General features: G+C 38.2%; 1 protein-coding gene across 1 annotated transcript in view; it reads right to left on the bottom strand.

The window, feature by feature from the left end:
* LOC137287567 (ribosomal protein S6 kinase alpha-1-like) overlaps positions 1–12,766 on the bottom strand; it is a 78,322-nt gene extending 65,556 nt beyond the window's left edge. Inside the window, exons 1-2 of the mRNA XM_067819931.1 lie at positions 12,575–12,766; positions 12,338–12,373 (exon numbers count right to left, since the gene is read on the bottom strand). Of these exons, the coding sequence (XP_067676032.1) occupies positions 12,338–12,373; positions 12,575–12,634 (96 nt within the window). The 5' untranslated portion in view covers positions 12,635–12,766. The remainder of the gene's footprint in view (positions 1–12,337; positions 12,374–12,574) is intronic.
* Positions 12,767–13,038: the final 272 nt, after the last annotated feature.

Raw genomic sequence — 13,038 nt, forward strand, 5'->3', positions numbered from 1 at the left:
AGCTGTAGATGATGAAATTCATTTTGCTTTTGCTTGCCCACATTATGCTGATTTAAGAAAACAATAGATCCTAAATAAATATGCTACACATCCTTTGATATATGTCATCGCTTCCAAATTGAGGAGATCGATGCTCATGTTCTTGGTCACTGGATTGTCCGGTCCAGACTTGATTATTCTACAGACCGCCGCCGTAAAAAGATGGCTGGAATATTGCTGAGTGTAGTGTAAGACTAAACTCACACACACTATCCTCCAAAATTGAAAATGTAATATGTAATATAGTGCTTTATGTAAAACATTGTATTATCCTTAGAGGCAATTGTTATCTGAACTGTAATTTCAGTATATGGTGAGTAGCAATAAAGTAAGATATTTTATGGACAACAAATCTTTCATTGTATAAGATGCAACGTTTAGGTATGGATTCATAAACCGCTGTCAAGCAAGAGTGATAACAGTATAAGAATCCATACCGAAACGTCGCATCATGTACAGTATAAGTTGTTATCCATAAATAATGTATATAGAGATGTTGGGTTTTGTAAATGCATGCTCTCTGCATTTGCGTTCGATCCAATCAACAAATCCTGACATGGTGAACTACTGCATGGCTGGAAACTGTCATTCGTCCAAGTACAAAACACATCTTGAAACTGACAATCTGAGTTTGCACCGGTTTCCTTCTTATCCAGTCATCAAAGAAAAATGGATCCAGTTTGTTTGCAACCAACAGACAAAACAACATGTCATGTGTACAAGTATCACACCTTCCTGTCTCTGTAATTACATAATGTGACAGACAGAACCCAGGTGTACACCCCATAAATGAATATATTTTGTTTATGGTGTATAGTCTGATATGTGTTAAGTTCAAATTGCATATGGTCAATGATTGAACTTGTGTGTTGCATACTGTCATCTGCAGACAGGCAGACACATAGGTGTCAATAAAAAAGATGGAGTTTGTGATGCTTATAACAATCAACATGTTTTCAAGCTGTGCAATTTTTAACAAAGAAATTAGAATTTCTCAAGCTACACTTTCTAGAACATTTGGTTTCAACAGGTATGTGACCAGTGTATTTTAATTACTGCAGTCCCAAGATGCTTGTAAGCACAAGAAACATCTCTTCTGTCTCCAGCTTTGACTGCAATGATAATCCTTGCAGGCATTTTTTACGAGTCGCCTTCCCTGGTTCAAGCCGTGCAAACCTAATCATTGCGCATGTGCTAAGGGTGCAGAGCAGCACAGCTATTGAAGCCTCTTTTTCTCCTAGAACTGGGTGAAACTTGGTGAATCATTTGAACTCCAATCTCACAGAAGGTGGGGTAGTGGTGGTGGTCGTTAATCTAGTTATTTTTTAACTTTGCAAGATGAATATGAATTTTTGATGATTTGTAACTTTAAGTCCATACCTAAATGAATCAAAATCTGCAAAGTTGTGTGTTGCGTTGTATGTGACCTTCATATACAATAAGCATTTTTGACTTTGACTATTACATCTATTTGCGATATTCTGCGTCAATTTTTTCCCTGACAATAACCCTAAATTTCCCCAAATTAAACCCCATATTCCCAGACTTTTCCCTGACTTTCACAGAAAAGCCCAAACTCCCTGACTTCTCATTGACTTATGGGAGCAGTGTGCACATCAGAAAATGTTTAAACATGTCATGCTGCAGTTGAGTTACATCAATCCCTGTACACATTCTAGCGAACTGATTCTAATATACATTTTGTGCCAAAAAGTTTAAAGTGAACTACCTTGAGCATGACTTAATCATTATTTTCAGCAGGTTTACAGGTCTACGGCTTTGTAATTTTGAGTATAGACCCAGCTTGCACATCAACAGCACAGCTGGCCACAAATAGCTTTGTTAATGATGAAGCATAAAACAAGGGCTCTCACAACCATAATTAGCTGCCTTCACACAAGCATAGGGAGATGAAGGCAGTCTGCCCATAAAAACCCTAGAGTGGCTTAAGAATTGTGCATACTGCCAATATTGCAGCTCATCAACATGTTGATGATAAACTATTTATAGCCTCCATTGAAAGTACTTCCCTTTCATAAATGAACCTCACAAGCCTGATCTGATGCATACATACACAAAGGAAATCACTACTGAAATACACTTCTTGATTCCACCAAGACTACGGGTTTGTGATAATACATGATGGCATCATGTTTATAAATCAATCGCTTTGGACACATTCACATATGCCTGCCTGCTTTCTCTTTGGTGTTAAATATTAACTCACAGCTGCCTGCAGATCAGTGTATGTTTGAGTTGAGGGTGACAGTGTAGCAAATCACTGTCACTCCCAAAATATACACTACCATGCAATTCCGTTCCAGTTCTGAAACTGTGGTTCGTAAATGAAAGTGTGGTGGGTAAACTGTGTGATATGTTATTTACAGATCATTACAGGATGTTACTGTTCAATGACATGCCCAGCAGCTAGCCTCTTCATCAAAAGACAAGCATTCTATATTTCATGGTCTCTTATTCACGAACACAATAATACTGTATCCATATTGGATTGTAGCCTGGGGCATATTATATTTGGTCTAGTGTCCTTGATTGAGCAACTGCTGTCCAATGCCAGAATCAGCTTTATTTCAGACACATCACAATGGTTTATAGGGTGTGTGATTAAACAGACCAATGCTACAAGGCAGAATCATCCAATGTCAAAGTCAGGCATGCAGGGGCTTATCTAGGATCATTAACTAAGTGCCTCCAACAGGCAAATAGGAAAAAATCATCATATTATTAAACATTGGATGTTTTAATGCTTTTATTTTCATAAAATTTCAGAAAACGGAAAATCATCAATTCCAATGAGAAATTAAAATGTTTTTGATGCAGGCATTTTGCTAAATATCAGTTTCTGAGCAGATCTAGACAAATCCCGAGCAAGTGATTTAGAGTGGCTGTGTGACAGAGGGTAAGAACGGTTTGGTGATAGATGAGTGTGAGGCAGGGTGGGCAGCATGATGTACAATGGTTAAAGCAGTCTTCCAGCACTGTAACAGTTATGACACTTAACACATAAATGCTGAGAAGCCAATTGTTCAACAGCACACTCAGCAATATCTTAGCTATGTGATCAGCATGTGACCAGCATAAAATCTAAATCACAAAACAAGCATTGTCACTAAGGTGGCATAATCCCCCGCTGCTAATTATCACATTAAACTTAAAACACTAATGAAAATGAAGGTAGTAGTTCACGATAAAGTTAAAAGCACCTTTCCAAGATGAAGCTTAGTAATGAATAAGAAAATCTAGTGACCAGTTCTTGAGATATCGTGTTGACAAGCTTAACATGCAGGCAAACATGCAGAAATCAGTGTGTCTGTCTGTGACTATGAACACTAAGTGAAGATCACCAAAACCTACTGGGCCATGCACCTTCCCTAGACGAAGCTTGATGACGAAGGTGAAGGAAAATCCAGAGATTATTTCTTCAGATATATCGCTGACATGGGTAAAAGGTTTAAGTTCACTTGTGACCTTGAAATGAAGGTAAAGGACACCAAACCCAGGCCCCCCTAAGTAATTGAAGGAATTACAGCAAATTTGAAGGAATTGCATCTCAAATGGAAACAAACGCAGCCCACTCGCGAAACAATTGCAGCGATATCGGTAATTTAGCGGTAATAATGGAAACACATCGGCCCTATCGGAAGCAATGTCGGTAATACTGGAAACACGCGCGGCCATCTTCGGAGATTTTTCGGTCGCGAGCGGAAACTCACGCAGCAAAACATGGCGTCATTGGAAGAAACACCTGTCTCGGTGAGTTGTGTTTTTTGTTCCCACTATTACATTTTTATACCTATCCATCTTTGACAACCCGTGTTGAATGCGTTTAGGTATGAGGTGTTGTCGGGGCAATAGCTTATGTTTTTAGGAAAAGATAGTCACTCTAGAAGAGTGTCACAAGTCATGCTCCTGGAGGTTGTTTACATCTGAACATCGAAGTCGTGCTGATGATTACGAACGTGCGCTAGATATAACATCATTTTTTTGTAAAATGTGTTCAAATTTGTCAATTGCACTTCATAGAAAGAAAAATTATGGCTCATAAACTTCTTCATGGCGCACGTTCATGATGTTTGTAATCATCGGCACGACTTCGATGTTCAGGTGTAAACAATCTCCAGGGGCATGACTTGTGACACTGTTCTGCAGTGACAATCGTTTCCTAAAAACATAAGCTATTGCCCAGATAACACCTCATACCTAAACGCATTCAACACGGGTTGTCAAAGATGGATAGGTATAAAAACGTAATAGTAGGAACGAAAAACACAACTCACCGAGACGGGTGTTTCTTCCAACGACGCCATGTTTTGCTGCGTGAGTTTCCGCTCGCGACCGAAAAATCTCCGAAGATGGCCGCGCGTGTTTCCAGTATTACCGACATTGCTTCCGATAGGGCCGATGTGTTTCCATTATTACCGCTAAACTACCGATATCGCTGCAATTGTTTCGCGAGTGGGCTGCGTTTGTATCCATTTGAGATGCAATTCCTTCAAATTTGCTGTAATTCCTTCAATTACTTAGGGGGGCCTGAAACCTGAATACAAAATCCACATAATGGTTGTTATACATGACAAGCTTAAGTATCTAGGAACTGTTCAAAACCAAGGATTCCATACATCGCTGTTGTCGCAAATGGAAACCTCAGATTTTCATAGAGCCATAAACTAATTAAACATTCGTGTACCATTCAAAGGATCACTGTGTCCAGGCAGTGGTCATTTGGCATAAAATCCTATGTGGGTATTCAGTCCACAAGCTCCACGTTATAATAGGCACACTGTTCATATTCTCAATACCTGCTGAGCAAGACTGGTCTTTAATTTACAATGTCTAGACACAGTAGTTCTAGGAGTAGAATTGTCAGGTGAGTGTGATCAGTTGCAGCCTGTCATCAGTGGTCAGTGACCTTACAGATCCAGTGTCTCAAAGGGTCTTGAAATCACCAACAGGCTGTTCTCTCAGGACACAATTAGTGGCTGAGTGAAGACATTACAGCACAGTCAGCAGTATTAAAGCTACATCAGTAGCCAGATGACCTGAATGACTATGATTAATGATCCATGCCTCAGCCTAACAATCTGTCCAATGATCCATAACAGTTGGCTTAATTTCAAACAGAATCCCCACTGGTACACAATCATTGCATACAGGGGCCCAATCCTCACCTGAAGTCCCACAGGAAGACTATGGAATGGCCACATACATAGTGTACAGCATCCTATCCTGACCTGCCACTCTTACAGGGTTACAATCATAATGTACAAAAGTCCTATCCTGATCTGGAAACCATACCAGGGTCATAGTCAGATTTGGAATCTATAGAAATAAGACAAAAAGACACAGTCATCAATATCACCTACATTACCTCCAATTTCAGTCTAAGTCAAACTTGTTGCTATGGCAATGCAAAAAAATATTTTATTAAGAATACCCAAATTACCAAAAGGCACTAATACACCATCAGATCAATCTATGTGCCAAGTTTGGTGAAGAAATATTGAATGGTTTTAAAGTTCTGCTCAGGAAAACAGAAATGTGCACGGACGGATGCACGCCCCGATAGGCAGATGGGGTGCATTTTAATACCCCTGCAAAACGTGTTGCATGGGGATAATAAGCATGATGTACTGGGGTCCTAGTCTGATCTGAAATCCATACAAGCAGACAAGCATTAGGTACAGGGGTCCTAATCTGATCCCAATTCCCTACAGGGAGACAAGAATAAGGTACAGGGGTCCTAGTTTGATTTGGAATCCATACAAACACAGAAAAGCATAAAGTACAGGGGTCCTTATCTGATCTGGAATGTTCACAGGGAGGCAAGGATGAGCTATTTTGACCCCAATATATTGATAATTAGGAAAATACTATTTCTTAAAAGAAGAGCTAATGTTATTAATGGACACGTATGTCCAAGAAATACCGAAAGGTTGTTTCTCCCATGTCTTAGTAACTACTTTCAGTAATCAGTGAATGAGTAGTGCTGAACATCACATCAGTCACATCACACGTAATCAGCAAGGGAAATATCATCAGATAATGGAATGAGCATTATGTACTGCCTCTTTAAAAATAGCATCATTGATATTATTGTACATAAACTATTGTGATGACAAAGTCGTAACTAAATACACACAGCTATGTCTTTTGCTTATCGGATGCTTCTAAATTATCTTCAGAGTAATGTTCTTGTTTGCATTCCATGTGTAAATTTATCACCACTCAATGATGTGACAAATATTGATTTCTATTTAGGAAATAAATATACTGTGTTGGGGGAATGAGTGAGTGAGTTTAGTTTTACGCCAAACTCAGCAATATTCTAGCTATATGGTGCGTAAATAACTGAGTCTTGACCAGGCAACCCAGTGATCAACAGCATGAGCATCGATCTGCCCAATTGGGAACCGATGACATGTGTCAACCAAGTCAGCGAACCTGACCACCCGATCTCATTAGTCGCCTCTTACGACAAGGATAGTAATCTTTTATGGTAAGTATGGGTTGCTGAAGACCTATTCTACCCCAAACCTTCACAGGTCCCAAACTGTGTTGGAAAATCAGAGGCATAGAACAAAATTAAAATAGTTCTAAATCTGATTTAGAACTGAACATATAGCCTGAGGTTTTAAATATAATATTTAGAGCTATTACAACTTTGCTGTGATTCTCCAACACAGCACAATTATCTCCATTCTACCGTAACCACATTATTCAGATTTTTCAAAATATACATACTGTGTTGGAAATCAGAGGTATATAACATTATTATATACCTCTAAATGACTTTGATTAAGCAATCACAATCCAGTATTTACTGAAATCATGGTAGAATTGGTATTTTTGCTCACGTACGCCTCCAATATCTGTCAATAATGGACTCATATGAAGTTACGGGTAATCTCTCTGACTTATATTGACAGATATTGAGAGCATGATTCTCAATCTCTATAATCTGTATGTATAACCAGTGATGCAGATCTTACAAGCTGACCATTTCTGCAAAACCCACAGGCATATTGATGATACTGACAAAAACAATGAGAGCGTTTAGGACAAATCTGGGAATCAAACCCACCATCACTTGTTTCTGTAAACTTTCACAGCAGATTATAAAGCTGGGTACCCAGGCTTTTCACAGACTTCAAATAGTCAAAATGTGAACCTTTGATGAGGACAAAAAAACATGTCATTCTATTCAATATGCTACCTGGCATAATGAGAATCAGTTTTGAATATCATCCTTATCACAAGTGGGGCTGTCAATAAATTCAGCAATTGTATTCTACGGAAGTATTTCCCCAGTGGTATTAACAAAATGAATCCCCTAGCCATCAAATATCTGCATATTTAAAGCTGTATGGCCTTGCTTCTTCCCAATGAGCATGTCCTTCTGCAAACCGATACAATTCATACAGCAGCAAAGCATATTCAAAATCTTTGAAAACCACATTCCTTCCCAGTTACACAACCACAGACACATACTGCCACCCTGCCCATGTTGACCTATAGTCGCCTTGTGACTACTTTTTACAACACTATCCATGATAGTTGGAGGGAATTTTTCAAACTGCCAGTCAATGGCTAGTACAGATGCGTCTATATGATCCTTTGCACTTGGTAAAATGCTGAGCCTTGTTCTAATGGACAGTTAAGGGTATTTGCAGACATAAAATCAATACTAATACAATTAGCTCCAGCTGGGAAAAGGATTTACAAGATACAACGACACAGCAATGACACTTGCTTTATAAAATGGGAATGTGCTTATGGTCATTGGGGAAACTGTACTCTTGTAAAGAAACCATGCTCTTGGTGAACAAAACACACCAAAGATCATAATTATTTCAGGGAACATATTCCAGAAATTGAGAGCTCAGTCTACACTACAGATAATTATACCCAAAATATTCCGAATCCCTGTCATCTTTTGTGCAGTATACAATGAAAAATGACAAAAATGTCATACATTATAAAATCATATTCATTTAGTCTTACTGCCAAATTCCTTTTCTGATTTGTTTTCTGGAACAATCTTGAACAATAAACAAATAAGCAGTAGTGAGTACCTGTAGAAACAGTGGCCTTGTGCTAACTTTTCAATCCATCAGCCACAGATCACCATCATATGTAGAAATGACTTCCAAAGGACATACAGACGTACCTCTGATCAAATCACAATGTCAATGACTTTTCGTTTGGTGTAACATGGCGCTCACGTAACTTTCCTGCTATAGGACGGCAGTATGTAAATAATCAAGAAGTCTGGACCAAGGAAACGAGCCCTCGACATAGTAAGCAATGATCTGCAAAACTGATTTATGGTGCTGTCTGTGTCAAACCTTGAAAAACAAAATCAAGGGAAATGGGACACAGACTTTCTGTCATATATTTCTAGTATAACCAAGGGACACAAATCTGCAATGAAATGTCTTGCATTAAAGAAAGTTTAGTTTTATGCCACAGTAAACAATATTCAAGCGATACATGGTGGTGATTTCTAAACAACTGAGTCTGGACCAGATAAACCAGTGAGCAACAGCAAAAGAATCGGTCTATATTACAGCTGTTACGATGCACTCACATATTCGGTGAACAGAACCATGTCCCTTCATGAATATAATTTATATTTCGTGGTCACCAGACGCGATTATGAATAAATATTTAAAAATTTCTATCTGGTCACGTTCTACTTGTGCCTTAATATTAAATCATAAAAGTTAGATATGCAAGAGAGAGACCAGAGTATGTACTAGCATTTTAGTAGTACAAGTCATGTTAATTCGCAATGATGGCACATGATACTGTGGACTACAAGTTACAACTATCAGTGTACTATTACTACTAAATACCAAATTTGAGTGTCATGTCAGATCACTAGTCATTACTATGACAAATTCACAGTCAACATGGGGGTTCCATATTGTCCCTCAATACTACAATATTATAATCATGAATAATTATTTGTATTCATTACCCAATATTCATGATATATATTATATCCCTCACATAGTGTATTCATTGCAGCCTTAGTCTATATACAGAAAGGGGGATTACACATTGTACTGTACAAGGCACCCAAGAAGTTTTACAAACCAGTATTTTCTCACCTCATAAGTTCACAACAGCAAATTTCAATCAACAAGACAAATGACTGTATTGTGATGGTTATCGATTTGCTCACACTTGAACCTGCATTAGGAAAGTAAACAGTGTACATTAAGGGTCCCAACAGCTGCATGTCTATCTCCCTTTCTGTAAACCAGGTTGGCTTTTCACGTTCATTGATGACCTACCCCACAGCATGTTCAATGGATTTCTGCTGAATTGAAAATACGAAAACAGTGACCAAACACACAAAACAAGCTATGTTTCCTGGTGCCATCTGATACAGCCATAATGTTTAAATCACTAAACAGAGATGAAGCAGGTTACTGTAACATGCTAAGAAATTCTACAATAAGGGGGCCAAACAAAACAAGCTTGTGTTTCAGGTAACATGCATAACACTGAACCAATTAAGTTCAGGAAGGTAAGGTATTACTGAATTAAATTTTTGTCATAATTACAATGACAACATGAGGTAACGTCTTATCTTTGTTTGGATTAAATGTCACACATGGGTTACTGTTCTTTGGTATAAAAACCTTTTGTATCAATAGACGAAATAGGGCCATACATTTCATATTTTGTTTTTCACTGTCATTAGAGTGTGAGTGACTTTGGTTTTACCAGCAATATCATGATGGGGGATTTACCAGAAATGGGTTTCACCAATTGTACCCATGCTAAGCGGTACGGTGTGATAGGAGAACGCACTGACAACCAGGCTACCTCAACTCCCTCAAGGTCAATGTCATTTGAGATACACAGGTTTCCCTCACAAAGCTATGACATAAGCAAATTAATATCAGGCCCACTTAAGTAACTGAAGGAATTGCGGCAAATTTGAAGGAATTGCATCTCAAATGTAAACGAACACAGCCTACATTTTTTTAGTTTTTAGTTTCTACTGTTTTCATTTTCATAATTATCGTTCTTTGACCACTGTTTAGGTGTGATCATTCCCTACAAAAAAATAAATGTCTCTGACAACTCCTCATACCTAAACACCTTCAACACCAGTGGTCAAAGATGGATAATTATAAAAATGAAAACAGTAGAAACTAAAAACAAAACTCACCCAGACAGGTGCTCTTCCTAATGACACCATGTTTTGATGTGTGAGTTTCAGGATGTGACCGACAAATCACGGAACGGAGCTGAGAATCTCCGAAGATGGCAGAGCGTGTTTCAACTATTACTGACATTGCTTCCGATAGCAACGTTGTGTTTATGTTGTTACCGCTAAACTACCGATATCGCTGCAATTGTTTTGCGAGTGGTCTGCTTTTGTTTACATTTGAGATGCAATTCCTTCAAATTTGCTGTGATTCCTTCAAATACTTAGGGGTGCCTGAATATGAAATGATTTTTTTAGCATTTTAATTTTGAAACTTTCACTGTTTCTGCTGCAGACGTTAGGCTGAATATCAGTCTCTGGCCATGTCTACAAAAATCCTAGTCAATCCAAGTAATTTAGTTATGTTACTAAAACATGCTGAAGTAGCTAGAGTTCCCAAGCACTGGTGTCACCTGGTGAACAGTCAGTTGTCTTTAATGATTAAGGCCAGAGGAAAACAAGGTCTGGCTGTCATCAAACCATGGGAGAATCCAGAAATTTTGAAAGGGGCAGGTAATGGGGGTTCAAACCCCCTGAACCCACCTATCCGCTCTGCCAAAGCAACAAAAAAAAAAAAAAAAAAAGTCATCATAAGTCATCATAAGTCATTTTCATTAATTTCAAAAAGCGGGGTTCAAATTCCCTGACCCCCCCTCTGGATCTGCCAATTCAAACTATTCACCTCATCCATATTACCACTAACACATGAATCTCCCACTGTAAATATTTTTATCTCATTTGAATAGAATAATAACTTTTCAATGTATCAATACAGCTAGTTAAAAAGGTCAAGAATATTATCGTAAAGTGACTAGGATGGTCCTGTAGACAATCCATCAAACTGATAAACTACAAGTATGTCATTGAGCACTCCTTACAACTAACATGACAAGTTAAAAGGCTTTCTGAGATGATGATAGCTAATTCAATGATAAATTAAATAAATGCAATAGAAAAATACTGTGCAACATGCACAATCACTATAACCTGTTACTATGACTGTATTCATTGCAGTGACACATAGCAAAACCATTAAAAGGCTTTTTTCAATATCTGTCCTGTTTGTGGAATGCAATCACCACGGCAAAACATAACAGTATACGTCACCAAACATAATCACCATAACCTGACTTGGGATTGTTAAATATCAGTTTGGACAATTTGACACTGCTGTGCTAACCGTTTAATAACCAACAATCAATCAAAATTACTAGACAAAATTTAGCATGATGATTATAAATAGTAACAATTATTTACTACTAATCTGCCACACTCTGAACAAAATGCTGACATGTCAATGGCAAAAGCTGAGCTGAGTTAACATGTGCATAAATAATCAACTATGCTCCCTGTATAAGCTTGTGTAGCTACAATGGGTGCAGTGTACATGGTACAAAGATACACAAACATGATTCTTCTAAATAAAATTGTTGTCACTCCTTCTTATTCTGAAAAAGTGTCAAAATAATTCAACATCTCAAAAATGTTCAACATAACAGTTGAAAATGACAAACAGACTGAAATCAGTCCAAAATTATGAAACTATATTACTTAAAATTATTGACAAGTCAATATCACATTTACTTATCATCATGACCAAGCATAAGGTTGTTATCTTCTAATTCTTACAACTTTTTAATGTTGTAAAAAAATGATGATTCCTACTTGTTGGTGACAACAAATCACCAACAACATGAACAATATCATAGCTGAGATACGATTCCGTGAATTCCAAGGGTTAACAGTTTGAAACCTACGTACTTATATTGTGCACACGACTGTGGCTTGTCTATGTTCAATGTTTACTCTTTCAAGGCAAACATGTTCTACATTCCACGCCCACACTTGTGCCCCATAAATTCCTTAGTGATCAATGCTACCAATGTAATTGTCATTTGTTGATGCCAAAAGCATTGTATCACCCATGTCTGGCAATTTTTAGTGTATTTGACTCGCAAACATTCTAAAACAAACATTCAATAAAACTGACAGCAGTGGTTTAAGATGAAATCCAAGCGTTAACTGGAGCGAGACAACTCTCGTCAGACAACTTACCTGATCATCCACAAGCATATCTTCTGTACTTCCTGCCTGTGAACGAACAAACAAAAAAATTAGAAATGTAGAATTAACAAGCACCCCTACTGGTAAAGCATGTCGTCGTCCTTATTCCGTCAAAAGAATACGCCGACAAAATACCGGACACTGAGACGCCGAATTCTCAAGTAATACACGGACTGCATCGGATTCAACAGTTTGTGTACTAGTGAAATCCACGTGAGATCGTGTTACCTCATTGTCCTGGGCCACTTCCATACGCTTCCAGGGATCCGCTAACGGAGCCAACGGCATTTTGGGGCTAAAGAGCGGAATTTTGACAAGTTTTTAAAAGAACTTCCAAACTACACAAGAGTTTGCAATTTTCTGACCCTCAAGCCGACCAATATGGCGGCTACATCAGGAAGAGGCAGTGAGAACCCACTTCCTATGACGTAGAACACAACATTCCACACGCGCGAATGAATGCTATGCTGCTAACCCAACGTGAAATCCGAGTTTTGCGGCAAGATAAGGAATTGCTGACGTGGTTGTGATAATTAAAACTTGCACTGCCGAGTTCTATCACTCTTTCCAGGGTATATTTATAGCATGTTGCAACGAACACCTACCGGCACCTTATTTTGTTTTGTTGAAAAGGCAATTTAATGTACATGTCACAGCCGCTTCTAGCAGTGTTTATAAATACGCGTTTGGAC

The sequence above is a fragment of the Haliotis asinina genome, chromosome 6, assembly GCF_037392515.1.
Source record: "Haliotis asinina isolate JCU_RB_2024 chromosome 6, JCU_Hal_asi_v2, whole genome shotgun sequence".
Taxonomy (NCBI): Eukaryota; Metazoa; Mollusca; class Gastropoda; order Lepetellida; family Haliotidae; genus Haliotis; species Haliotis asinina.